We start from the raw sequence: 27,328 nt of genomic DNA, 5'->3' as shown, positions 1-27,328 counted from the left end.
TAGGATGGCCACACAGAGGGATCTGGAGCAGCTGGATTGTTGGGCTGAGGCCAATTGTATGAGGTTTAACAAGGCCAAGTGCCGGGTCCTGCACTTAGGTCTTAACAACCCCAGGCAGTGCTACAGGCTCAGGGAAGAGTGGCTGGGAAGCTGTCTGGAGGAAAAGGATCTGGGGGTGTTGGGCAACAGTGGCTGAACATGAGCCAGCAGTGTGCCCAGGTGGCCAGAAAGGCCAACAGCATCCTGGCTTGTATCAGGAATAGTGTGGCCAGCAGGACTAGGGAAGTGATTGTGCCACCGTACTTGGCACTGGTGGTGCTGCACCTTGAATCCTGTGTTCAGTTTTGGGCCCCTCACTGCAACAAAGACATTGAGGTGCTGGAGAGAGTTCAGAGAAGGGCAATGAAGCTGCTGAGGGGTCTGGAGCACAAGTCTGATGAGGAGCAGCTGAGGGAACTGGGGCTGGAGAAAAGGAGGCTAAGGGGAGACCTTATCGCTGTCTACAACTACCTGGAAGGAGGTTGTAGCATGGAGGGTGTTGGTCTCTTCTCCCAAGTAGCAAGTGATAGGACAATAGGAAATGGCCTCAAGTTGCACCAGGGAAAGTTTAGATTGGATATTAGAAAAAAATTATTCATGGAAGGGTTGTCAGGCATAGGAACAGGCTGCCCAGGGAAGTGGTGGAGTCACCATCCCTGGAGGTGTTTAAAAGACTGAAAGACTTAGGGACATGCGTTAGCGCCAGAGTTAGGTTATAGTTGGACCCGATAATTTTCAGGGGCTCTTCCAACCAAACTAACGCCATGGGCACGCCCCGCCCGGCAGCCCGCGCGCCATTGCGCAGCCGCCTCCCGCCCGTGCGGGCGCTGCAGCCCCCGGCAGCGGCCTGGCCGCGGGGCGGGGCCCGCCGGCCCTGGGGGCGGACCGGGCGGCAGGTGCCTCCCCCCGCGGTCACTGCAGGGCCGCCGCCACGTCAGGGGAGTTTCCCGACGCGGGGCGGGCTGGGACGGGCTCGGCGTTTCTCCTCCTCCGCACCCGGCACCCGCTGCCGGAGACGCTGCGGAAGGAGCGATCGAGGGAGCGGCGTCCGCTGACATGGAGGCCCGCTACAACCTCAAGAGCCCGGGTAGGCGGCGCGGCAGCCCGGCAGGCCCTGGCGGGAGTTGCGGAGGCGGCCGCCGGCCTCGCCTGCAGGCCGCGGCCGGACGGGGGAACGTGGCCCTGCCGTGCGGGCTACCCGGGCCGCTGCCCTCGGCGGCGGGCGGCCGGGCCCGCTCGGGGGCTGCCGCGATTCGCGGGAGACTTTGGGGCCGGTGCCGGGGCGCGGCGACGGTGGCGGGGCCGGCAGTCGCCTCTGGGGCGCGGCGGGAGCAGGTGCAGCGGCCGGGCCGAGCCGCGGTGGGGAGCAGGGATGGGGGCTCTGGGCCGCGGCGATGCCGGGGCCGTGGCGATGCCGGGGCGGTGGCGCCGTGCCGGCGGAGGCCGGCTGGGTCCGTTCTGCCTTCGCAGTGCGGTGGCGTTGGAGACTCTCTCCGAGCTGTGATTGGGTTCACACACCCTGGCTGCCTGGTGTGTGTGCCCATGTTTTTTTGCTGGTTCGTGTAAATGTACCTTTGAACTTCTGTCTGGTGCCTGTGCCCTGTTCCCCTGGCTGTCACCTCCTTTCCGACTAAGTGCGTGAGGGGACAGATTGGCAATGCTACCTTAGTCTGTGTGGCGTAAGTTTGTTTTACGGAAGTGTTACTGTACATGCACAAGTGTCTGTTTTTTTTCATATGATTCTGTGTTAAAATTTATGCCTGATAACTCGTAGACTTCCTTTTGAGTTCTTGAAGTGGGAGAGATGCCTCAGGAGATGGAGGAGATGTCTTGAGAAGCAGCGCTGGAAGGGAAGGTTTTGCTCCCTGGAAGGGGAACTGAGGTCAGGTTGGGTCTCTCCCATGGGGCAGTGTTGGAGCAGCCCCTCACCTCTCTGCCAGGCTTCGCCTCCAGCCAGCTGTGTGGGCAGCCTGTTGCTGCTGGAGCAAAACTTCTTCCAGAGCTTGTAAGGCTAGTTGAGTTTGTGTATCGGTTGCTGTCCTGCCCCTGCTTTCCTCTAATCTGGTTTTGGGAACTAGGTAGTTGCAGCTTCATGTTATTATGATGAATAATGACTTCATTCTTTAATCACACTGTCCTATTACCAGCATGGGAGGTGAGGAAAAACTTAACATTATGATGACTTGTACTAACAAACATATGTCAGGCTTATTTACAAAACATGCCTCACGTGGATGATGTATCCATTGCTAAACTATGTCTTTCACCATCACACCCAGGTTGCTTAACTGAAAGATGAGAAGAATCACAAAGCAAATGATGTACTTGTTATAGTTTAAAATATCAGGAAGAAAGGCCTTTTTATTTAATTTTTGAGAGATATGCTGGATATGTTGCATATGTGAAATTACAAGGCCACAGGAACATGCTCACTAGTTGTGGTTTGCCACGTCATTGGAAATGGTGGTGGTGTGCTGTATGACGTGCTCCTGGGATCTGAGTGGAGAGGGCAAATATTTATGGTTTAATTTAGAAATGATCCTCCCCTCTGTTGTTACTAGTCCCCCATGTTTTCAAAGAAAATTATCTTCACTGGAATTCATTTTCAGCACCTGTGCCATCGCATAGCAAAATGAACCTTAATTGACAAAGCTTCATACAATGGATTAGTATTGTTCCCAAAATTAAGCATGCTCTCTAGCATATTAATATCGTAAACCATTTCTTTTCTATAGCGATGCTGAAAGTCTACAAATTATTTAAATCACTATGATTTAAATTGCTACTTTCAGAAGTCACTTAACATCTGTGAAGTCTTTTATTTAAAAAGATGGGCAAAAAGGTATTAAATAAATATGAAAAAATATTTTAAATAAATATTGTTTCTTCAACAGTTGTGGTCCATTAAAATAAATTGATTATAGTTATGTATAGGCATTATATTTAGTCTGGCACATTTCTTGCTAACCAGGTAGATAAGCATATGCAATTATTTAATATTTTGTGGATGTTTTACAAATTCCTATCTTGGTACGGTTACATGGGCGGTTTAATGATGATATCTTACAGTTGCCATTCAGCTGAAGGCGTAAGATGGAAATGTAGAGTGCTCTAATATGGAGGTGGTTTTAATTAATGTAAATGCACTGAAATACATCAAACTGAATCCACCATGTCTCCTATTTCAGATGATTGTGTCATCTGTGGACTGAAGGGATGATTTTGGTAACTGAGCCCTCTAAGGCTTTAGAACTAGTAGCTGTCCTTGTGCCTGCTGTTATTGTTGACTTGAACAGAAGGCAAACCAAGCTGTTGACCTTCAGGTCCTGGTCAGCCTTAGGCATTTGGAATGTATTACCTTGAGACAGAGTGAAGAAAATAGCCATTTTGTACCTGCACAAGAGGCTTCTCCCGTTAAAATCTGCTTTTGAACTCAAGAAAACTCTGTTTGCCGATGGTGACTTCTGTCTGCTCAATAGTGTTAAAGAGAATGAATACTACTTACAGTTTTAGCGTAAGTTATTTTAATGATTATAGTAGGCTTTTCTTGAAATATCATAGAGGAAAACACATTTTAAATAGGAGAATTTTGTTAAAAGAAACCTTTATTTTTACTAATCTTACTTTTAAGCCAAATTCTGCCGCAGGGCTATGACAGGAGCTCAGGGCCTTCTGTGGTTATACATGGCTACATGGATCCCTCTTCTGTGAGTAGATGTGCTAGACCAGATTGATGAATGAGGATCAGTTGGGTGCTCTAGGCCCTTTCTTTTTTGTGTGCTTTCAAACAGACCATGTAAAGAGCAATATTTCTTCACAGCTTTGTCCTGCTGCTAATTGCTACTAGTCAATATATTCATCTTCCTTATCCCAGTTTCTCCAGCTAATGTTAGTTCATGCCAGTGTTTCTAAAGACAGTAACTCTCCACAACATGGAACATGTTGTTCCCCTGCACGCTGTGTCTGTGTTGATGAGAGGCAGCCCAGCTGGTGCTTTGGCAGCTCTCGCTTTACCACAGGTACACGTCGTGGCTACTGAAGGTCTGGGCTTGGCGAGGGTGGTGTGCTAAGCTGCTGCTGGTTCCTGCCAGTTACCCTATGTAAGGGCAAGCAGGTATGGGGGCATTCGCCTGAAGCTGTCTCCTCACACCATCTATGAATGTGGGGTTTTTTTTATTTCTTCCTCAAAAGACCATTAATTTTGGAAGGGAAAAGATTTCACTCTCCACAATTCAGGCTGCTTTGTATTGCCTCAATAAGGCGAAGCCTTTAAAGCTGTTGCTTCATATTTTTATGTCTATTTTTGGCACATGTAGAAGGACAAGCTATTTTCTGTTGAAGGATTTAAAAATGGATTAGTCAATGTATATCAGCCTGCTACCATATGGCTGATAAACCTCTCCCATCAATATTAAAGCTCAGCTGACTAAAGCACAGACTTCATCCTCTTCATGCTTCAGGAACATCCCTATTTTCTGAAATTTATAAGACAGCTACTTGGAATAATCTCTTTACTTTTTTTTTGCAAGAGCTGTGACCCTTAGCCTGCTGCAAGATCAGACACCAAATCTTGTAGTCACTCTTCTTGTAGTGACAGTCTCTTTCTTTCATGCAGGATGTTACCAGTCTTCTGAGCAGAGATTAGTGCACACACACTTGAAGAATTATGAACAGCTACTTACAGTGACTTACATAGAGACCACAAACAACGGTGCATTTTATTTTGTTTTGGGTGGGCTTTTTAATTTGTTTTCAGCAGACTGCAGGCATCCCTATCTAGAATTTGCCTAGTGAGAGCACTGAAGGACTGGGGAGAGCATGCAGGGGAGGGCATGGCATGTGTGTCCTGTAGTTGCTGCCCAGAGGTGATGCTTTTGGATCTTGGACACACAAGGAACATAACATGCCAAGGTTGTGATCCTCTTAGCCATCATCTTCAGTACATTTACTGCTTTTTCTACAGACTATACCTCTCTCTCCACTCCTTACTTTTTACAAATAAGAAGTATTCCTTGACAACAAGCATGCACCAGTTCTTTGTTAATAAAAAACAGTTCATAGAAAATAGCCAGTAGGCACTGTGTTGCTTCGTACCTTCTCTGTATGAAATAGAATTTTTTTTTTTTAAATTAGATGTTGAATAGGCATTAAAAATGATTAAAACTCAGTACATTGTTTGTTCTGAGTATGTTCAACAAGCACCTTACATTTGGTAAGTTTTCTCTTTCTTTGTGTTGACTGAACAGTTGTTTTGAACTGTAACTGCAGGAAGAGTCCTGTGCTTCCTGCTGCTCTGAGAGAAATGCAGACTAAAGGTCTGTCATTTCTGAGGTGAGAGGAAAGAGAGAATAGACTAATTAAAAGTATTATCTTTTTTTTGTTTGTTTTATTTTCTCTTGCAGTTGTCAGTACTTTATATGAGTACAGGAGGGTTGTTCGTCTTGGGGAAGAGGGTATCTGAGACCCTGAAGATGTAACACAGATGGCCTGTCTTTTGGCAAATGGTGTCTCCATTTGTTTTGTAGCATAAGTCAAAGGAACTGTGAAACCAGATTTTAAAATAAAGCAGTTTTGGAAGCTATGGCTGCCTTACGCAGTTTTTCTGCAATTGCACATGTTGGTTTTGTAAGAACAATTGCTTTGTCACATGAGATCAGCATAAAATGGGAACTCGATGAGTGGAGAACATCACAGAAGCTGTCAATGATGAGCAACTTTATTGTCTCTGTTTGCTTTTATTTAGGCAGAGAAGTGTGGTTTCTCTGGTATGGAGAAGCAATGTTCCACACATTATGATGTTTAGAATAGTGTTGAAACTCTAATAGATTTTGATAGAGATGACTTCAAAATGGTGATGCAGTGTACTTGAGACTGAAGGTTTAACTCTTCCTCATTTTGCTCATTCCTCTGTCACTGGAGGATGTTAATGTGATAGGGTGATCACTGACCATATGGGAAGGATCGTTAGCGTTATGGGTTGCTTCCACTGCTGGCTTCTATGCCTGTTTATCTGTACTTCTGTTGCTAAGTTGCCAGAGCAAAGATTTGGATAGCCTACTGTCCCATCATAGAGGCAGTAGGGAATGATTTGGAAAAGAGCTTTAAAGGAACAGAATATGTAGTATGTTCTCCTCATCAGCGGTTCAAGGACTTGTCCAACTGGAAATTTTATCTGTCTTCCAGGGATTTTGTTTTGGATGGATGTGACTAGGATGTGTGTTTTTTTAATGAAGAAAGACCACGTATTTTGGTCCTAATGAAACTTTAAATGTGGTTTTGATTCAAAATTAAGTGACTATAAACTACTATGCAAATATTTTGTGAAAATATAGTAACATTTTTTGTGAAATGATGTACAAAAATATATACAGGAAGTAAAAAATGTATTTAAAGACAGATGTGAACTCGTAAGGGTTAAGAAAAGTGGGGACAAAATGAATAAACACATGGAATGCACAGGTAGAGGAGAAGAGCATTAGTAATGTGGAGCTCACTTGGAAGTGTGGTAACGTGGGTTTATTCCTAGAGGAGAGACCATTTGACGCAATTCTGCAAAAGGATTGTAGTTTATATTTCTGGGTACTTTGTCTCCTTTTCCCCCTTCTACTGTTTTTAATTCACTAATGATCACATATCATTCACAGCTTATAAGCTGTCCAGGAAAATCACATTCATAATGGAGTAGGTGACACACACTTAGTTAGTGACACTGTGCAGGTCACTGTGAACCTGTTAAGAGTCTCTGAACGTTTAGATTTAATAAACTATTCTCTAGAGAGTACAGCACTACTAAAAAAATATACCATTCTCCATATCAAAGAACTGTGGTAAAAGTATTTAGTAACTCTTCAGTCTGCTATGACCCTTTAAGTATGTTTTTTGCATGGTTTCATGACCACACCACTTAAAGTGATTTAAATGATTTTTTTTTTCTTTTACTTAAAACATCAAAGCTTATTGAGTGATGTTGTCTTACAAGAAATCCTATGTACTTTACATACAAATTTAATCTTGACTTTTTTTTTTTTTAATTGTGTGATCTAGTCATTGTGCAGTCGAACTTGTGACTGTGATTCACTGTTATTTTTCCCTTTACATGAAATTTAAAGTTACCTTTAGTAAACAGGATTTCCTTTTGAATGCGAATACAGGCAGTTTGTGTGAATGGCTTCCCAGATGCCTTGGGCTGCTGCAGCAACAAGTGGTGGTGGTGGTTCAGCAGGTGACCCTGGGCACTGTGAGTTCTGAAGTCGCTTGATGGTTACACCAACCACGGGTCAGCCATTCTTGTCTCAGTGGTCACATAATGAGTGGAGCTAGACAAACCAAAGCCAGCTAGATTTAAAAAGACTTACCCAAAATGTAATCCATGAGAAATGTCATGTAATTAAAGGGCCTTAATGCTTGTCTCAAATTGATTATGTGGTTTCAATTTCTTTCTTTTTCTAATATTATTTTCTAATGTTTTTCCTAATTATAAATAATAGCATCATTAATAGACAAACACATAACAAAGATGACTTGTATTTTACTAATAGCTTAAGTGGGCTTCATCCTAGAGAAACTTTTTATGAGTTTTACTAATTCTTTGGAGCACCTGGATTTGAGAAGTAAATCACATCCTTACTTACGCTGTCTTGTCAGCAGAGCCATTGGAAGAAATTCCTACTCTTTCTTTGTTTCTCCTGAGTAGACCTTTAAGTCTTATTTAAATGGAAAAAAAAAATAACAGTCATTAAAAAATAAAAAGTAGAAAGCATTTGCGGAAGCAGTAGAGTCTGCCAGATTGTTGTGGGGGTTTTTTTTTGTTTGGTTCGTTTTGTTTCGCTTTCCCTCAGTTAATGTGGGTAGCTGCATGCAATGCTGAATTAGGGGGAGTGCATTTCTTTTTCCATCTTGGTCCCTTGTTTGGGAAATCGCAGTAACAGAGTTGTCTGCCTTATCCATGACTATTCTGTCTTTGTTTGGCTTCCTGATACATACTATCAGTTTTCTCATGGTTACCCTTTTGTTTTAGGGAGGTGTTGACTCCTGAATTAGCTCACCTTGGTGCATGCCACTGTTCTTCTGAAGGCAAGTGTCCACACTTGTTGGCTGTGAAGCATTGCTGGGTCTGAAGCCATTTCTGGTCCAGGCTGCTTTTCTTACTATTCCATGTTAATGAACTGGCAAACCTTAATGCGAATGAAAGAGACAAACTGTTTTTCAGTAGAGTCTGGATGCCACTGCCTGTGGTGTGACATTATGGGCTCTGCCAGGTGTTTAATTGACACCTGCAAATTTCCGCAGAGTCCGTTTGCTTTTTGGGTTGTAAGAAATGAAATTATTGGAGTTTGAGCTGTTGTTTATAGCTGTCAAGAAATGTGAAGGAGGAAAAGAACTTTTCACACTAGATTGAAATCAGAACTCCTCTGTGGGAAGGTTAGAGTAGCTTCCCTCACAGCGTCATGACAGTGAGGAAAGCCCTGGAGTCTGAGCATGCTGCACAGCCTACAATCAGCTAGTCATTCCAGGCTTTGTAAATCGACTACAGTTCACTTTCACCGTAATAGAAATGGGGCAGTGTTTCTCCTTCTTTGTAATTAGATAATTACATGAGTGGGAGGGACATCCATGGCTTGAACTGAATATTGAAAATGGATTAGGGGAATCTATTCCTACCTAGTTGCATGAAGAGGTAACTGGTGCTAGGAACTTTCCACCTAACCTTATTCATGAAGAGCATCCTTGAATTTGTCTGTAGCTCTTATCTGTACTCTGCTTTTCAGCTGGGCTGAGTTCTTCATAAGGCATTAATGCATGATGCACAGGAGGGCACCTGTCAGGACAAGTGATGTAACACAACTTACTAAAGGGGAAGGAAAAAGGATGTGCAGAAAAATGATGCTGGTGATTCTGAAATAGAAGATTGGAGAGGGTGACTAATGACTATCCTGAATTTAGTATAGAAGAATACCTGTGTGTCAACACTCAGTTGTAGGTTCAAATTACAAAGGCCCTGGGTAAATTTTTCTGGCTGGGCATATGCTTTTTCAAATTTAGCATAAAACTTTGTCTCCTTTTAGTAGCAGTGTGTTGCTTTCTCTCATATCTTGTTGTGACCTCCTTTGGAATAATTAAGGAAGTAGTAATGTAAGTCACAGGAGGTGTCAGGGTAAAGCTTTTCAGCAGTTGTTGAAAAATGCACACAATGGCTTTTATGATAAAATATTGAGGTTATTAGTCTTGTACATCTTGTATTTAAAGTCTGAAACTCTGTTAATTACGCCTATGTTTTTCCTTTTGTCTTTGGTGCAATTAATAATGTAAAACTACTTTAATCCCAGTGTTAAGCATTGAGAAATGGTGACTGTGCAATGTAATTTTCAGAACTTTGTGCTTGCGTAACTCATTTAAGATTTATTCAGGATGAGTAATTTCTATTGTGTCTTGGTTTATTAACTCCAGTGAAGAAGCTGGGATGTGCTGAAAAAAAGTAGATGAAAGGAGCTCTGCAAGAAGTGTTTATGTACTTTTGTATGCAATGTGTATTAACTTTTTCTTTATTTCCATTTCTTTCTCTTTTTCAGCTGTCAAACGTTTGATGAAAGAGGCTGCAGAACTGAAGGATCCTACAGATCATTATCATGCACAGCCTTTGGAGGTTTGTTTCTCTATATGTTTGCAAGAGCTTGTAATTAGACTGTGTTATTAATATATATAATCTAAGTTCTCTATGCATATGTGTTTGAAATGTACGTATTTAGATACTTTAAATATTGATTCAGTTCTTTTTTTCCTGTGATGGAAATCAGTAACAGAATTCTATTTCAATGGTATTGTAATTCCAGGTTGTTAGTGAAAGTACATTAAATCAGTTTTACATTGCACCTGAGTAATTTTGTCATGCAGGTGTAATATGTTCATTCCCCCTCATCCTTCCTGAGACCACATAAGTGCATTATGTTTAAGTTAAGCTTTTTACACCCAAACATGACGTCTGGCTCAGCTGCTTAGTTTTCAACGAAACACTTAAGCCTAGGTGATCTATGAGGATTCACTATTTTGTGTACAAAAAACCTGAAAACATAAAACGGTGTAATTCTGGATGCATTTTATTAGAGAATGCTTAGATTCCACTTCTTGAAGTCTTCTAAACACCCATTTAAACTTTTTAGGCTGAGAGGACATTGGAGTTCTGATGGTTCAAAGATTAATAGAAATCTCTTCTGATTTTGCTGGAATAATGAAAAAGGCAGTGTTCTGTGGTATTTGGTTTGGGAGTTTGATTTATCTGTTCACAGAAATGCATAGCACACTTAACATGCTTACAGAAAATAGCATGTTCCTGGATGCTGTAAAATATACCTTATTATCTGTTTTTCTCTGTACCTTGTGTTTCCCTTTTTTATGGCAAAATGTAAGGTTTAATTCATGCTATTGCTTGTAAATTACATGAAGGCCTTTTTCCTTGATTAAAACAGTGGGTCGCTGGGAAGAAAACAGTGGCAGGGAAGGAAGGAAATGCTGGAAATGTTGACAGTTACCTCCCATCCTTGAAAAAAATTGTAACTATGTGGACAGTCCCAGCCCTGTGATAGCAGTGTGCAGCATTAGTTGAAGGATCTCATTCACTGACAGCAAGACTCATATGGACTCCTAACAGCAGCTGTTACTCTGCTTGGAAATGTTCAGGAAGTTGTGGGCATCACGAGATCTGATACATAAAGCCAGACACAGAACCTCAAAGAAATAATGCTTATAGAGATGTTATTTATATGTCCAATGAAAATAACATTCCAGATTTCAAAGTGTACCTGTTGTGCACTTAGGGACAGTAGCGGTTTCAAAATTGTTTATGGAGAAGCAAAGAGGATGGGAATTCTCTGGGGTGAGAGTCAAAACCCTCTGACTTGGGTGTGGAAGGGACTTAGGGGGAGCTGTCATTAATGTTGCTTCTTGGAGTGGGTCTCCCCGCAATTCTCCAGAAATTATTGCTCACTGGGCCAAAGACCCGATTTTCCCTTAGTTGACTCAGTTTTCCATCTGTCTGGTAATAATGCTCTTGTCATAATTGATCTAACTATAGTGAAGAGCTTGAGTAAAATTAATTTTAGGGTTTTAACAAAGCTAGTGTGTGAGAAAATTGCCAGAAGCCACAACATTTTATCCTTTTAATTAGAATCTTAGTACTGCGTTGTTTGTCTTACTATCCATTTGATTTTGACTTTTTAAAATTTCTGTTGTGCACTGTTTCTTTAGCCTGTTCTTGTTCATTAAAATGGTGTTTAGTTGCCTAATTCTTTGACGTACTCTTTTTTTTTTTCCCCCCTCCCCTTCCTTTGGTGGAATTTTAGGATAATCTTTTTGAATGGCACTTTACTGTTAGGGGTCCTCCAGATTCAGATTTCGATGGAGGGATTTATCATGGGCGAATAGTTCTACCACCTGAATACCCCATGAAACCACCCAGCATTATTTTGCTGACGGTAAGCATGTTTACTGTTTTTTCCTTTTTTATGTGATCAATTTAACCATAGGTGTCTTGAGAGACTCTTTGCATTTAAGGTAATCTTATTTTTATAAGAAAGATGGGAGAGTAGAATCATAGAATGGTTTGGGTTGGAAGGGACCTTAAATAAAATCTAATTCCAGCCCCTCTGCCATGGGCAGGGACACCTTCCACCAGACCACGTTGCTCAAAGCCCCATCCAGCCTGGCCTTGAACACTTCTAAGGATGGGACATCCGCAGCTTCTCTGGGCAGCCTGTTGTGTCTCAGCACCCTCATGCTGAAGATCCTTGTATCTAACCTAAATCTACCCTCTTTCTGTTTAAAACCATTGCCCATTGTCCTATCACTGTGTGCCCTTGTAAAAAGTCCCTCTTCAGATTTAAGTCCCCTTTAGGTACTGGAAGGCTGCTATAAGGCTTCTCTGGAGCTTTCTTAGTACAGTTAATGTTGCCAGTTTAAAACCAGAAGTCTTCCAAGGTGACTTTGGAATACTATAATTACCTGGAGCTTTGCACCTAATAAATGAAAGTTTTCTCCAGGAGTAATCGCGTTGCTGATGTGATTGTCTAACCTTCTGTTCTTTCCATGCGCCCTCTTGGTCTCTCTTGGAGACATTGGTCACACGTAGGAAGGCAGACCTATGGTTTGGGGCAAAGACCCACATTTGTGCGTAGTTTCATAGGGTTTTCATAGCTTTTTAGGCTCTCTGCACGTGGAGTGTGGGTTACAGGAGCAACAGGAAAGCCACGATATCACACTGGGACGTGAGGTATCAGTTAAGGGTTTCTTCATGCATGAATAGAAGTGGATGGCAGACTTCTTTAGAAAGCTGAATGCCAGTTTTGTGAGGTTGGCAGTAATATGGTTATAAAGAATTGTTTGCATATAGATTTGTTTGGTGATGGTTTTTACAACTTGTACCAAAACCCAGGAGTTAACTTCCAGCATGTTTTATTATGTCCTCCTTCTTCCTTTGAAGGCCAATGGCAGGTTTGAAGTGGGGAAGAAAATTTGTTTAAGCATCTCAGGGCACCATCCTGAAACATGGCAGCCTTCATGGAGTAGTAAGTAACAATTATTTAGAAAATGTTACCTCCAGCAAGCAACTAGATCTTTAAAATGAAAAAAAAAAAATCACAAAGAATGACTGTAGTGGAAAAGAGACAGATTTTGAGGGAGTAAAAGTATTGGAGAATTTGAGAAATGTAAAGTCATGAACGAGAGACATAGGAGGATTTGGGAATGGTATTTAATAAATGCAGCGTGAAAGGGTTGAGAAGCTGTGGAGTGATGGTAAGCTCTTACTTATTTGGATGCACAAGCATTAAGAATTCACAGACTACTTACAATCTTTTCTTTTTTTTTTTTTTTTTTTTTTAGTTGTTCTTATGAAAATACTTAAATCCTATTACTTTGCCCTGTTTTTGTATAATCACTGAACACAGCTTGAATATTGATAGAGAGGAGTCTGGTAATTAATTCTGATGCTGTACTTCTGAACACTCAAGAGGAAAGACAACATGGTCTGAGTTCAGAATAACCGAGTGTTTTCTATCTTTTTAAAAAATTTCATTATCGCAGAAATTGAGAGTTAGCACAATTTCTCCAAGCCAATATTTCTGTGTTTATATAATTTTATTTTTGTTGAGTGCAGTACTTGAATTATTTCTTTGGATATCAGTTGCACTTTTAAAATATCTTTGTAAGATCTTGGGAGTTTACTAGCAGACTATTCATCAGCTTTTGTAAAGTGCCTTACATCTTTTTTAGTGTAGAAAATACTGCCTTCTAAATAGGAGGTGTAAATACCCTATCTCTATTTTGTGATACTTATTAATGTGTTATTTATTTATCCAATCTATGAGCAAAGTGTCTCGAATTCTTAAATTTCACGATTATGTAAAACAAAATTGAAAAAGAGAGATTGTCAAAAGAGATGTTTTAGATGACAGTTCTGTTATGAGCTGTAATTAGTCTTTAAGTAAGCTCCTTTCCCAGCATGATCACATAAAAGGAACAAATTCTGTGGTACGTTACATAAAAGAGAACCACTGAGCTTGTGTGCACTAAATTGCAGAATTCATGTCTAATAGAAAATGTGCACAAAAAGAAGAATGCCTTATGAATCCTCATCTTTGCCTCCCTCCCCTCCATTTATATGTTAAATCTGCCCTACCTTTTTTCTTCAGAACTTGTTTTTAAAGTCTGGGACTGTAATCTTTATATTGAAGCAACATTTTTGTGGCAACTTACCTTCTCTGTGTTGGCTGAGGGAAGAATAAGGCCTTACCTTTCATTTATAATGTGAAATCTAAAAAATGAAGAAAGCCTTTCTGTGTATCAAAAAACCCAGTGCTGCGTGTATGAAGTTCAGACTGTTCCTCTAGACAAAAATGAAGTTTTGCAGGCAGAATTGCAACTTTTCTATACTGAGTATAGAGTGAGTTGAAATAACAGTTGTTTCTGCAACCCTGTTTGTACCTCTGTTCTCCCATTTTAGTAAGAACAGCTTTATTAGCCATTATTGGATTTATGCCGACCAAAGGTGAAGGAGCAATAGGATCTCTAGATTACACACCAGAAGAAAGAAGAGCTCTTGCAAAGAAGTAAGCACTAAGTTTATTACTATAGGTACACATATATGTACTTCTTTTAGGGTAAGGCATTGAGTAGAAAGTAAGTCATTTCAGTCTGTTCTTTTGAATTTATTCCAAATATAAAAAAGATCTGTGACTTGTATATATACATTTTTTTTTCCCGAACATTGTGCAAACTTGGAACTTGTGGTCAAACAAAATACTTTGAGAGGACTGTGTCCTTCCAGTGTTGTGTGGTCAAATTAGAGGTTTGTCTGAAATTCACGCCTAGAAATGTAATTAACATTGTGATATGGTGGTAATTGCAGTGTGGAGGGAAAATAAGTATGATGGAATTGACAGTAAGTGGGGGAGAAAACACCAAAACAGTGATGTATATTTCCCTTAAATAATAATGAAACAACAACAACAAAAATCTGAAGCAACTGCTTCTAAATTATATTTGGGAAATTAACTTAAAATGAGATTTGTGGCTCTGATGAAATAATTAGCTTAGTGGAGAAGGGGAAGGCGATGGATGTTGTTTATCTTGGCTTTAGCAAGGCTTTTGCTGCTGTACTCCGTACCATACACACAGAGAAACTCTTGAAGCACAGCCTGGGTGAGTGGGGACAATAAGGTGGATTAAGAACTGGCTCAGAGGACTGTGGTGAGCAGCACGAAGTCCAGCTGCAGGCCAGTCACTACTGGTGTAATCCAGGGGTCGATATGGGGCCAGTGCTGTTCAGTGTCATTAATGACCTGGACAATGGGGCAGAGCGCACCCTCAGCAAGTTTTTAGATGATACAAATGTGGTAGTAGTGGCTGGTACATCAGAAGATTGTGCTGCTGTCCAGAGAAACCTCAAGGAGCTGGAAGAATCTCATCAAGTTCAACAAAGAGAAGAGCAAAGTCCTGCTCCTGAGGAGGATTAACATCAGCTGACCAGCTGTAAAGGAGCTTGGAAAGGGTGGGTCCTGGTGAGACACCAGGCTGATCATGAGGCAGCAATGTGCCCTGGCAGCAAAGAAGGCAAATGGTAACCTGGGCTGTGTTAGGAAGAGCGTTGCCAGCAGGTGGAGGGAGGTGATCCTTCCTCAGCGCTGGTGAGACATCTGGAGTGCTGGGCCCAGGTTGTGCTGTGTCTGGGTCATGGTGCAAGCAAGATACGGACATACTGGAGTGAATCTAGTGCAGTGCGACAGAGGTGACTGAGGAGCTGGAACATTTTTCTGAGAAGAGGCTGAGAGAGCTGGGAGAGTTCAGCCTGGAGAAGAATCAGGGGATCTTATCCATGTGTACAAATATCTGAAGGGAAGGTATAAAGAAGGCAGAGCCAGGCTTTTTTCAGTGGCATGCAGTGACAGGACAAGAAGCAATGGGCACATACTGAAACCTACAAAATTCAATCTGAATGCAAGAAAATGCGCTTTTTTTTTTTCACTGTGAATATGGTCAAAGCAGTAGCACAGTTTGCCTAGGGAGCTTGTGGAATCTCTATCCTTGGAGGTATTAAAAATGTAGCTGGATAATGACCTGAGCAACGTGCTCTGCTTGACCCCGCTTTGAGCAAAGAAACTGGACGGAATGATCTCCAGAGGTCCCTTCCAACCTTATCTGTTCTGTGATTATACTTACATGAAATCTTATACCCGTGGGTTTGGTTTTTTGTTTTTTTCAATCTTTCTCCTTTCTCTATTGGGGAGGAGGAGGTACTTGAAAGATCATATCCCTATCTTACAAGCAAAGTTACTGTATTCCAAATTGCAACTAGGACCTTATTTTGCAGGCAGATGTGAGCTTATTCTGCTTATACTCTGAGCCATTTGGAAGCTGCCGCTTTCCTGTTAGCATGACACTGAGTCAAAGCTAATAAAACTTGCTGAGAGGCAGAGTTTTGGTCTTGCTGCTGTAGTGTCAAGGCTGTGTGGTTTCTCATTGGCTTGGAGACCTGCCCGCAGCAGCGTGTCCTATAGACAATTTGAGGTGCAAGTGCCTGGATTCAATTTAGTGTTAGTAATAAGAGTGAGATCTTCATAATTTACAATTCTACTTCGCTGCGGATATAAAGTAGGTTTTAAAGTGGTAACATGATTAATAAAGTATAGATAATAGCAATATGTAAGTTAGTTACTAATATTTTCCTAAATTACATGGTAGAATATGTATTTGTAATATAGATAATTTTAACATAATTTTTCGAGATAGTGTGATTTGGGGTGGGGGGAAGTAATTTTAAGCTACTGGTCTTGATATCACTTGTCTTCCTGTGGATTGTTTTGCAAATAGCTTGTTTAAACAAATGCACAAGAATATTGTGAGAACATATTTCTAAGCTATTCTAAGCTATGTCGTTTGTGGCCAGGTCACAAGACTTCTGTTGTGAAATGTGTGGCACATCGATGAAGACAGCCCTCTTACCACTAACATCCGGAAGTGTGTCAAGCCAGGCGGACAAGGAGGCCAAAGAACTTGCCAGACAAATTAGCTTCAAGGTGAAGTAACAGTTCAAACTTTTAGCTCTGTTGTATAGAATTTAAAAACAAATATTGAGGAAAAAATTGTGAATTGCATAAACATTCATCCTTTCATAAATTTTCATCAGTCACTATGTGGATACCAGTTTTTTTAGGACAGTCTGAAAGAGAAAGATAGAAGTCTATCTCTTCCAATGTGCCAATTAATAAATTGTGTATCTCAAGCACTGATTGATTTGCTTTAATTGCAGTGGTGAGCTCTGTGTTAAGAACTGCTTAAGTATGTTGCTTTTACTTCCATGTTTTCAGTCACCAATAACTTGATTAAATTCTCCAGAGTTAGTCTTATCATAAAAGTGTCAGGGTAGTTTGGGCAAAGCTAAGCTAATTCTTTTTCCTTTGTGATTTTTTTTTTTTTTTCCCCCTCCTTTTGACTTATGGAAGGAATAAAACATATTCCTACTGAGAAATGGTTGCAGATTCTTTTGAACTGCTCTGCAGCTGAAGATACTGAAAGCTGAACTCTGGTATGGAAGTTGCTGTTACCCAAAAATGTGTTCTCTAGCTTGTGTTTCAGTGAAAGTGAGATTTGTCTAGCCAAATACGTGCCTTAGAAAATTGCATGTCTTGCATGCACAGTATTGTTTTTCACTGGGTTTTCCACTAAATTCTGTAATCAGCTGCTAAGGAAGGCTGCTACGCATGAGGGCAGGGAACTACAGTGAAATAAATTATGACGATGTGTCATTGGTGCAGAATACATCCTCAGTAAGGTCAGGGATGCTGATGTGTCCCCTTTTAATCACCAGTGTTCTATTAACACTGTCCTAAAGACTACTTTTGTGTGTGTATGTACCATGAAAGTTAAGATTCCCTCCTGTGGAGCATTACTGTCAGTTTGGCAGTGTTCCTGTGTGATCTCAAATCTAGACATGTTGATGTGGTTTGGTCTGTGTGTAATAACGCTTAGGAAAACACCTCAAAGTATCTTACAAAGATGAGGAGATATAGGGACAAAGTCTTAAAACTGAGCTGCTCAGAGAAGCAATGGACTACCTGCTCCTGGCTTTTTTATAGTATATAAGGGTTACAAAGTGTAGGATTAATTTTTATTTAAGAACTGCTAATCTTCATCACAGAAATGCTAGAAATATTAGAGGTAGATTTTTAAAATTATTTTTTAGAAAGAGCTGCTAACTTACATCTCGTACCTTTTACAGTTTTAAAATTAAAGACTTAGGGACATCAATCTCTAAAGAGTATTGGTGTGTTCCATGTATCCACATACTTAATTGCACTTCCTACAAACAGTACTCAACAAGGGAAAAATGAACAAAATCCTCAGGTTTCTACAGCCTTTTACAATCCATTGTGGGTTTTTTTACAAGGTATATCAGTTCTGTCCTCTGGTTGCACTTTCCATTCCTTTCTCAAATCAAATTTTGGGGATTTTTTTTTTTTTTTTTTTAATTTAAGCTTCCTGCTTCCCTGTGTTGCTTGACTTTATTATGTGTTTGACTGATATGAGGCTGAGGCATTTGGTTGATGTCTTTGTAGTAAACTAATAGTATGAATTACTAGCAGGGAGTAGAATATTTTTAATCATTTTGATATAGTCCATGTCAATTTATGGGGTAAGATTTAATGTCAGATTGCTGATTGAGTGTATAATTTGAGAGAGTCTCTCTACTATCAAACATGCTATTTATCTCTGCATTATCTTGATCCTTATAGAAGAAATTTCCTAACTTTTTCTAGATGATCTTGGGATTATGAGAAATTATTTCATACCAGCATTAAGTGAAATGGTAACTTATTAAAAAATCCCCATGTGTGGTATTGAGAAATGAAGGTTAAATTCAGGAGAAAAGATAGCAAACCACATTTGCTTATTACCATTTTCTTGCTTCTGTGAGCCTCCGCCTTTGTTTCTGTCTCTTTTAATAGAAAACTACATTTTTGAAAGAGTCAGGATTACATTGACTTCAAAATTGTTTTGTTCATTTCAGGTGCTGTACACTATAAATTCCATTCCACTTAGAAGGAAAAAAAAAGAATACATGACTAATAGCATACACATTACTGTAAAACAATATGATTTATCTACAAGTTGGCTATCACAAGGCATATTTTGTAGTAAAAATAATTCTCCACTCACCCTCATGATTACTTTTGAATATGTTGATCTTCTTTCCTTGATGTCTGTGTTCCCTCCAGCTTTTCTGGAAGCAGAGGTAAGGGCTGGAGAAAAGAAAGACTAAGTGATGAAAAAGATATTTTGGTTTTGGGAACTTTCAAGTGGTTTGTTTGATTAGCATGACTTCAGTCTGGCATACTAGACTTAGTACTTTTATAAACTAAACTAAATCAAATGTGCATTTTGTAGTGTATGTGTTTTATAGACATAAACAGTAAAGATGAAATGAGCTCTTTTTGGGAAAATCAGAGGTATGAAGAGCAGTGGTGACAGGTTCTGGGGAATGAACTGGATGTGGGCAAGGAAAATTCAACCTGCAGGTTGTCAAAGGCTGGAACAGGCTACTCAGAGAGGCTGTGGAATCTCCAGCTTTGGAGATACTCAAAACTCAACTGAACATGACTCTGCTTTGGGCAGAGAGTTGGACCAGGTAACATCTAGAGTTCCATTCCAGCCTAAATTAGTCAGAATCATGTGTTGATTTCTTGCTGGTCCATATTTGAGTCATAATGTGTCCTATCTAATACTAGAGTTCATAATAGTCAAGTGCAAAAGGAAAGCACTGGTGTCAGATTATAACTGGTTTTAAATCTTGAATTCATCTTCAGGTCATTTCAGTGACATATTTTTCAGATTCCCCTGTGATAATATACATCAAGAAACGGAATTTAATTTCTTCAAACAAAATAGTATAATGAAATAATATTATCTTGTGATCTTTTCAGCTTGTTGTAACCATAACTGGTTGGTTTCTAATACACTGTTTGTATTTCTTACTACTACTACCGCTACTTATATCTGCATTTAAAGACAGGGATTAGATTTGGAATTGTCATTTTTATAATAAATTGAGATCTAGATACATGACTTGGGAGTGGACTTGCTTGCTGATAAAAATTGATATGGTTGTGACTTCTTTTTTTAATATGTGTGAATTTTTAAGTGTTTTGGTTCAGGACTATGATGCTATGTCCTCTTCTGTTCCTAAGGGATTATTGCAGGCATATATACTGTTTTAACAAAAGGTTTGTTTTTGATCATCTGTGCATCACTGTTGATCTCTTGTCTCAAGTTTCCAAAAGCATGAAGCCTAAATTCTGGGAATTGATGCTTATTAGACATTTTATATGTGCATACAAAGCAGTATCAAAGACTTGTATTTTTTCCTTTTGCTCTGCTTGTGCTGAAACTTAAATACTAGAAGCTGAGGTGTGTGTGCCTGATACAGTGTAGTGCCATATATAGGTGCACACTCTGGCTGTGAGGCAACTTCGGTACTAGAACCAGTATAGCCACATTAAATTAGCACTTATTGGAGGTTAATTAGCCCTGCTGAGATACAGGATATATTAGTTCACTTGTAACAGTGGTAGTCAGCATTCACTTAAGGACATGAGAAACAGAAGGTTTAAAAAATGCTGTTATTTCTGGCATATTGTTGTCCTGGATCTTCTAAAGAATTTTCTTTTTTGCTCTACATCTGCACAATTTTGAATGTTATACTTATTATGTGCAAACAAATTTAAAATTGTTTTCTAAATTGATGTTTGCACAGCTGTAGTCTTCTCTAGTCTTATTTCTAAAGACTGAGAATTTCTTACACCTGTTGGTGTGTAGTTGAAATGCATTTGACATACTTGATTGTTCAGTAAGTCTCATATTCCCACACATTAAAATATGCATTCCAAAATAAGCCAAATATTTTTGGAGCCATTTTGAGCTTGTCTCTGAAGCGTACGTATGTACTCCTTGTAGGCAGAAGTCAATTCGTCCAGAAAGTCCAGTGCTGGGCCCTCAAACGTGTCGGGACTGAACCACCCTGCTGCTTCACACGAGCCCCAGCAGGATGGTGCAGCTGCAGCATTCCAGGATCCAGCGGCTGCAACGGTACAGTCCACCTTTGAGTTTTATCAGTGCAGCTACAGGCGTAGTCTGGACATTAAATCAGTACAATTCAGCTCATTGGGGGCTTGCTTAAGAGTATGTAGTTCTCAAATTTCTTCTAGAACTTCTGCAACCTTTTATATAAAATCTGTTTGTAAACTTCAGCAAATAGTATGCTGAATCACTTTCAGAAATAGCAATCTCTTTGCTTTCACTTCCTTCTCTTACAAACAAAAAATAATGTTCTTTTAGCAATTCTTGTTCTCAGTAGTTCCTTTAATGTGTGCTTTAACAGTTTGTTAAAATATTACGGTGTCTGAATTTACCATCTGCATAATATATCAAAGTTTTTTGCAATAGAATTCTTAGCCAGAGACAAGAAAAATGTTTCAGTGATGATTTGTAGCTTTTAAATATTATTTAAGGGTATCTCACCTCTTAAGTAGATCTGACTAAAACATTCTTACGATTTGAAGTATGACACATCTTAATACTGTGAGGTGTAGAGCTTACATAATGGTTTCAGGAGTGACCGAGGCTTGGTGATGGGCCAAGGCAGCTGCTGTTGTGACTGTGGCAAATGCAATCTAAATTCACTGATAAATTGCAGACAAATCCCAGCTAAGCTGTGTTTTTTAGAGAGGATGGGGCAGCAGATCGTTTAAAAAAACTAAAACACATCAAATAACGTCAGACCATCTGTTGCGTGTTTTCAAGTTATGTAGAAATATAAACATGCTAATAGCATAGTGTGTGGTTTTTTTTCTTTCCTCACAATAAGGATTTTTCCAGATTGTTCAGGATTTAATAAACCGTTTTATTTTATTCTTCTTATTACCAATCCTGGCTAAGATAGTAGAACTAGCTGAAATGCCAAGGCATTGCTAGCGTTTTCTTGAAGAAAAAAAAAGACTGATTTTTTTTATTAGTCTCATTTCTAAGAAATTTGTTTTAATCAATTATGCTGATTTCATAAGTAATGATTAACTTAATTTTCAACAAACAGTCCCGTGTGAAATGTGACCTTTAAACATGTGAATGTGTGTAAAACTATGTGATAAACTATAAATGATGGAAAGTGGATTCCTGTTTTACAGGGATCAGACTGTTGCACTCATGATTGTTAGTTTGAGTTTGAAGCAATACGCATGTTTCTGAGCTGCCACATTTTGAGTGGTAGGGATTTTCTGGAGCCATTGGTGAATGAAAATTTACAGCCATACAGTGGAAGAAAGAAGTGTCTGAAGCCAGTGAAGAGTGGTCTTACAAAACACCTCTGGCTGGACTACTTCTGACAATATACGTGTCTTCTTTTTTTATTATTTGTAATAACTGTTGATGTCTATTCAGGGCATAGTAATGGTATATTACTCCTGTTTGAGCATTCAAATTGCAAGTAAAATTGCTGGAATTTGGCTTGATAAAAATAATTGCCCTTAACATTAAGAAAATGAGATTCTTCCACATCTAAGCAAAAGAATGTTTTTGAATGAATATATTGTAGATACTGAGGTTGTACTTGGGTCCAGAGTAAGTCACCTACTGTGCCAGTGGTCACCTAAATGTTGGTACCGAACTTTCATCGCAGTCCCTGGGACTGGTTGGTGGAGGCTGGAGGGCTCTGCAGCTCCCCAGGACGCGGAGGTTGGTTGATGCTGTTGCTCGCTCTGTCCCACTAGTTGCACTGATTAACTCCACATGGACTATTATGGGAGCCTGAACTCCTACCATGGCTGTGGCAACCTACATTTAGTGTGTTGATGTGGAATGGTGTCCCACCTTGGTGCTTATAGTTGATGAATAAAATTATAATCCTTACCAAGTATCAAATTGACAAGCTAAGAAGTGTGGTTGAGACTTTTTTTCTGATAGCTGGGGAATACACTAAACCTCAGTATAACTGTTATTAAACAATATACTGTAGTAATGTCCTGCACTAATATACTGGCTGGATGAAGTGTTGGAATGAGGAATAAAGAAATAAACAATGTAACTGAAGTCAACTAGTCTTGAACTGATGAGGGAGGTTTCTATGAGAAAATGAGACTGTGTTCTGATACATGGGATTTATAGAAAGCCTTGCTTTTAATCGTATGTTTTGAATGATGTATCGTTAAAAAGTGTTTCCTTTTATCACTATTAGATGGTGTCTTAAGTTTTGTCATAGTATGCCAATATTTTTAAATGTCTTGCCAGTCGGAGGTGCTTGGCCTTACTTTGATTAATCACACAATGTACATATTTCTTATTAGCCTTTAAGTTGTGCTGTGTCCAACTTCAGCTGTTCTTCAGCTGGAAGTTATATGGACAGCCAAGTATTTCCCCTATCCTTGTATCTTCTTATTTCTGTGTGTGTCTGAGATCATGAGTGTAACTGAAAGAGGCTTCAGTAATCCAGAGGATTTATATGGTTCTGAGTTCCTAGAGTTTGCTGTATTTTTTTAAAACATCCTTTCCAATGTGATTATTTAATACTTCCAGCGTTCTGATAAAAATGTTTAAAATAACGGCCTGGATACATAAGTGATGCGGTGAATGCTGCAGTTCTTCAGTGGACTGAACATAGTACAGATTTCCTTACTTGTATTTTGTTGTATGATAGGACTTTTTGTTAATTCTAATACGTGTACATTTTACTAAACTAGCCTTATTTGTCAAGTTCTCTTGTCTTTGGAGCAAAGTTTTCTACCAGTTCTAACAGTTTTGGAAGTTTCAGAAATAATATGACATGTAAAGTGCATATTCAAGAACTGTGAAGATCAGATGGTAAAGGTGGCTCAATGTAGCTCATGTTATGTATATTTTTTTTAGTGTATTAAGCCCTCATTCCAAAAATTTCCAGTATGATTTTGCAGAAAATGACTTAAAATTGGATGGAAATTGTGAGGTGTTGCATTAGTCTAAAAATTTTTGCCTAAGGAGAATTTATAAACTTGCTGTTAAATGAAGACAAGATTGTGATTTATTTATTTATTTATTTATTTATTTTAAATTTATAATCTGCCATTTTTGGGATTCTTAATAATTAAGTTTTAAATAACATACACATCTAGATAAATATATTTTTAAAGTTACACTAGCATCTTGTCCCAAATTTATATCAGGTAATGATCATTACTTTCTTATCTAACTTGCTTCTGCATGTCTGCTAATAGTTGGTCATTGATGATGTTGGGAGTCCCAGGGCAGTGGATTAGCTCAGCTTTGGGTGAAGAAGCCTTGCAGTTGTCAGTGAGGTTTCTCTTGAATTACAGCTCTGTTATGTCAGTGTGTGGCACCTTGGCTCATTCAGAACATGGTCTTTGTTTTATTTTTTTGCATTTCCAGTGGTGGGAAGAAACTCAGGTGTGTATAAGTATGAAGGATGAGAAATATTTCTAGACTCCTTTTTAAATTCCTTTTTTTAAGTTGCTTTAAGAAAAATAACACTCTGCCTGCTGAATTTGCAGTTATTGCTTCCTGCATTCACCTCTCTCCCTCTTTCCCTTTGAAAGATGAGGGTGTAGGTGAATCTAGGAACTTAATTTTCAAAGGCTTGGCCTCTCTAGGTCTTTATTTTCCTTGGCATGAAGGACTTTCAAGTGGGTTCAGTATAAAGCAGAATGGTTTTCATTTGCAATGTGGTGAAAATCACGGCAAGCTGCTCGTGGTGTTTTTTAATGTCTCTGCTGATAGAATAAATATTTTAAAACCATTTTTCTTTGAAGCTACCCAAGCTGCTTGCTTGTTTAGGCAAGAAGCATGTGTAAACGGGCAAGTCGTCAAATGCGGTAATTATGTCAGTACTTCCTTGCTGATAATAAACAGTGGGAAATAGTGATGATGAGGAGGTAAGAAAGGAAGGTCTGTTCCCTGGGCGAGTCAAATCGCTGACGAGGTGAAAATTTGGGAGATTCTCAAATGCAGAATATGTGGCCAAAGAGTGACAGGAGCAAGTACTGTCTTGTGGGTCATCAAACCTGATACACAGCTGAGGACATTCCCTGTCTGCCCATGTGAAAATGGTGTCTTTTGTGGACAGAGTAGCTGGACAGAACAGCGCTTAGGGTTACAGACATTGTGTCCATTAAAGGGCTTTTGCTTAGAAGCAAATATAAAATGTCCAGACTTCTGGTTTTATCTGCTGTAATGATACCATTTTAGAAGAAGGGGGTGGGAGGGAACCTAACTCTGGAAAAGAGCTGCAAGTTGCTTGTGAGTGGGAATACTGAGAAGTGAAAAGACATAAGTAGCTCTGACAAATAAACATATTTGACAAAGTTAAAATTTAATTTCCAACAACTGCTGTGTTACTGGCTCACATTTCCAACTTTTTAATATTAAAACCTTTTAATATTGCAAGCAGGATTCTGCAGTGGGATATCAGAACCCATAGTTTCAATCTTACAACCTGAAAAATTATTTTCTTTAGAATAGTACTCTGAGCTGAACACCAGTTGCTAATGTTTATTTTCTTACTACCTATAATGGTAGCAGTTTGACCAGTAGAGGGCAATAATAGGCATGTGCATCCTTAAGTACAGTGCTCAGTAATGCCTGCCGGAATCACTTTGGTGCTTTGTGTTCAGGATTTTTGTTTTGTTTTCCAGTGTTAGTGCTGGTGATGAGAACAGGCGTTTGGACCCAGCTGGCCACAGGAATTGGTGCAGCGTTGCTTAATTATGGTTCTCTGGGCTTCTTGCTTTCTTTCCCTCTCTATCTTGTTTTCCCTTCAGTGGAGGTGACATTTACAAATCCTCAGAGACGTAACTATCTGGAGAATTATTAAAGATTTCTTGAACTGCAAAAAGTTAAGCAAGTTCTAGCCTGAGACATTTGAAATCTCCCGATTTGGAACCAATCTGGAATTCAAATATTTTTTTACAGACTTTCTTCAGACATTTCCTGTCCTTAGAACTGCTGATGAAATAAGCTTCTCAGGATAGTGTATGGACAAAAAATGATGGCTGTAACTATCTTGTCATTACTAGTGACAGGCGTTATCAGGCCTTCAAATGTTAACTATTATCTGAAGAGTGCGTTTTAGCCCTAATGGCTTTATTCCTTGCTGGTGTTATGCACTGTTTCGCCTCACCGCTGTTCATGTTTCCTTTTCAGGCTGAATCTCAGAGCAGCGGCGCAGCGGCCGGTCAGGAGCAGCCCCCCCCCGCAGCCCCCAGCACGTCGCTGAGCCCCCGGCAGCGCCGGGCCCAGCAGCAGGGCCGGAGACGGGCCCCGTCCTCGGCCGACTTCAACCGGGGACAGCAGCCCAGGGTCAACACCAACCACACAGGATCAACCGTTCTGATCGTCCTTCTGACTTTTGCGTTGGCAGCTCTTATATTTCGTAGGATATGTTTGGCTAACGAGTATATATTTGAATTATAAGGTTGTTTGTCGTGACGACGTTGAACGTTCTGTATTGGGTATGACGAGAACTGTTTACAAACGTTACTTTTTGTATTTACGCTTAAATTCTTATGAATGTTAATGTACCTACAGATACATTGCTTGTAAGAAAAGCCAAATCGGACTTTTAACTACAACAGGTGTTAACTGCGTACCCACTAGATACTTGGAGAGTCAGTGTAGTAACGTCAAAGCATGTGGGAGGGGAATCAATCTGAGAAAAAGACAACTTAGAAAAAGTGGTTGATTCACTTTTTTAATGGAACATAAATGCAATTAATCACCCCATCTCAGTTAGTGTAAGATTTTACATTGGAGAAGGAAACTTCTATGTGTTTGTGTCCAGTGAACTCTTAATTTAGAAAGGATACAGTTTTGTAACCACTTTTATTTACCGTGACACATTTCTGGAGAGGGAACACATAGGGATTGATTGTGATGCTGCTTTGTGTGATAGGGGGAAAGGAGTAGGGGAGGAAAGAAGGGGCCAGAAAACTACTTGCATTATTCTTTCTTTTTTTTCTTTTTAAGAAAAATTGGGTAATATTTTGCAAGATTTGAATGTCCTCTTCTCATACTCTCAATTGTATGTCTTGTTTGTTTTTAAATTTGAAGATGATATAAAAGATGTCTTTTCTTGCAATAGTTATAAATATGTAATATAATTATTTACCCGCAGCTGTTGTCTTTTAATTATACCAGAAATATACGTAATATGTTAAACTGAGTCTTTCATATGTGGTTTTATTTACTAAAGAAAATTTAAACTTTATTATACTTAAACTCTCATATATATGAACGTACTTAAGAGAAATATTTATTAAAATCTTGGTAGTAATAAAGAATTTCAAGCCAGTCTTCGGTTGTATTTCAAGTATCACATGGACTGTTTTGTTTGTTTTAAGTTATTTTATTTTTTTTAACCTAAAATCTATATTGGACCCAATATTAAATTTAATAAATAAATTTAATTTATTAAAAAATAAACAATTGGTAATATTAATGAATGCTGTGAAATCACATATACAAGCAATAGACTTACCGTTCTTAGGGTTTTGAGAGATTTTGTCCGTCAGTATTTAAGTATTGCAAAAAGCAGAAGAAAGCCATCAGTGTGATAGTTTTCCTCTTGTGTTATTGTTCAGATTTCAATGTATTGTAGCATGTTTATTTCAAGGACAATGAAATTTAGGTAACTTTCATTTTGTTGCTGTCGAAGATGATATCACTGTCTTACGCAAGATTCTCATCCTGTTTCTCAGCAGTATTTATC

The 27,328-nt window shown here is 39.4% G+C and overlaps 1 protein-coding gene across 2 annotated transcripts; it reads left to right on the top strand.

Moving 5' to 3' along the window:
• The first annotated feature begins 991 nt into the window (after window positions 1–991).
• UBE2J1 (ubiquitin conjugating enzyme E2 J1) lies at window positions 992–27,117 on the top strand. Of its 2 annotated transcripts, XM_080341644.1 has the most exons (8): window positions 992–1,126; window positions 9,609–9,682; window positions 11,376–11,507; window positions 12,512–12,596; window positions 14,033–14,138; window positions 16,475–16,604; window positions 20,539–20,670; window positions 25,765–27,117. In XM_080341644.1, the coding sequence occupies exons 1-8, from the start codon at window positions 1,096–1,098 to the stop codon at window positions 26,032–26,034; spliced, it is 960 nt and encodes a 319-aa protein (XP_080197770.1). In that variant the 5' UTR covers window positions 992–1,095; the 3' UTR covers window positions 26,035–27,117. The 2 variants fall into 2 exon arrangements, with proteins under 2 accessions (XP_080197770.1, XP_080197771.1); XM_080341645.1 differs by lacking the exon at window positions 20,539–20,670.
• Window positions 27,118–27,328: the final 211 nt, after the last annotated feature.

This window comes from Nesoenas mayeri (genome assembly GCF_963082525.1).
Source record: "Nesoenas mayeri genome assembly, chromosome: 3".
Lineage (NCBI taxonomy): Eukaryota > Metazoa > Chordata > Aves > Columbiformes > Columbidae > Nesoenas > Nesoenas mayeri.
This window is presented reverse-complemented; position numbering and strand designations above follow the sequence as displayed.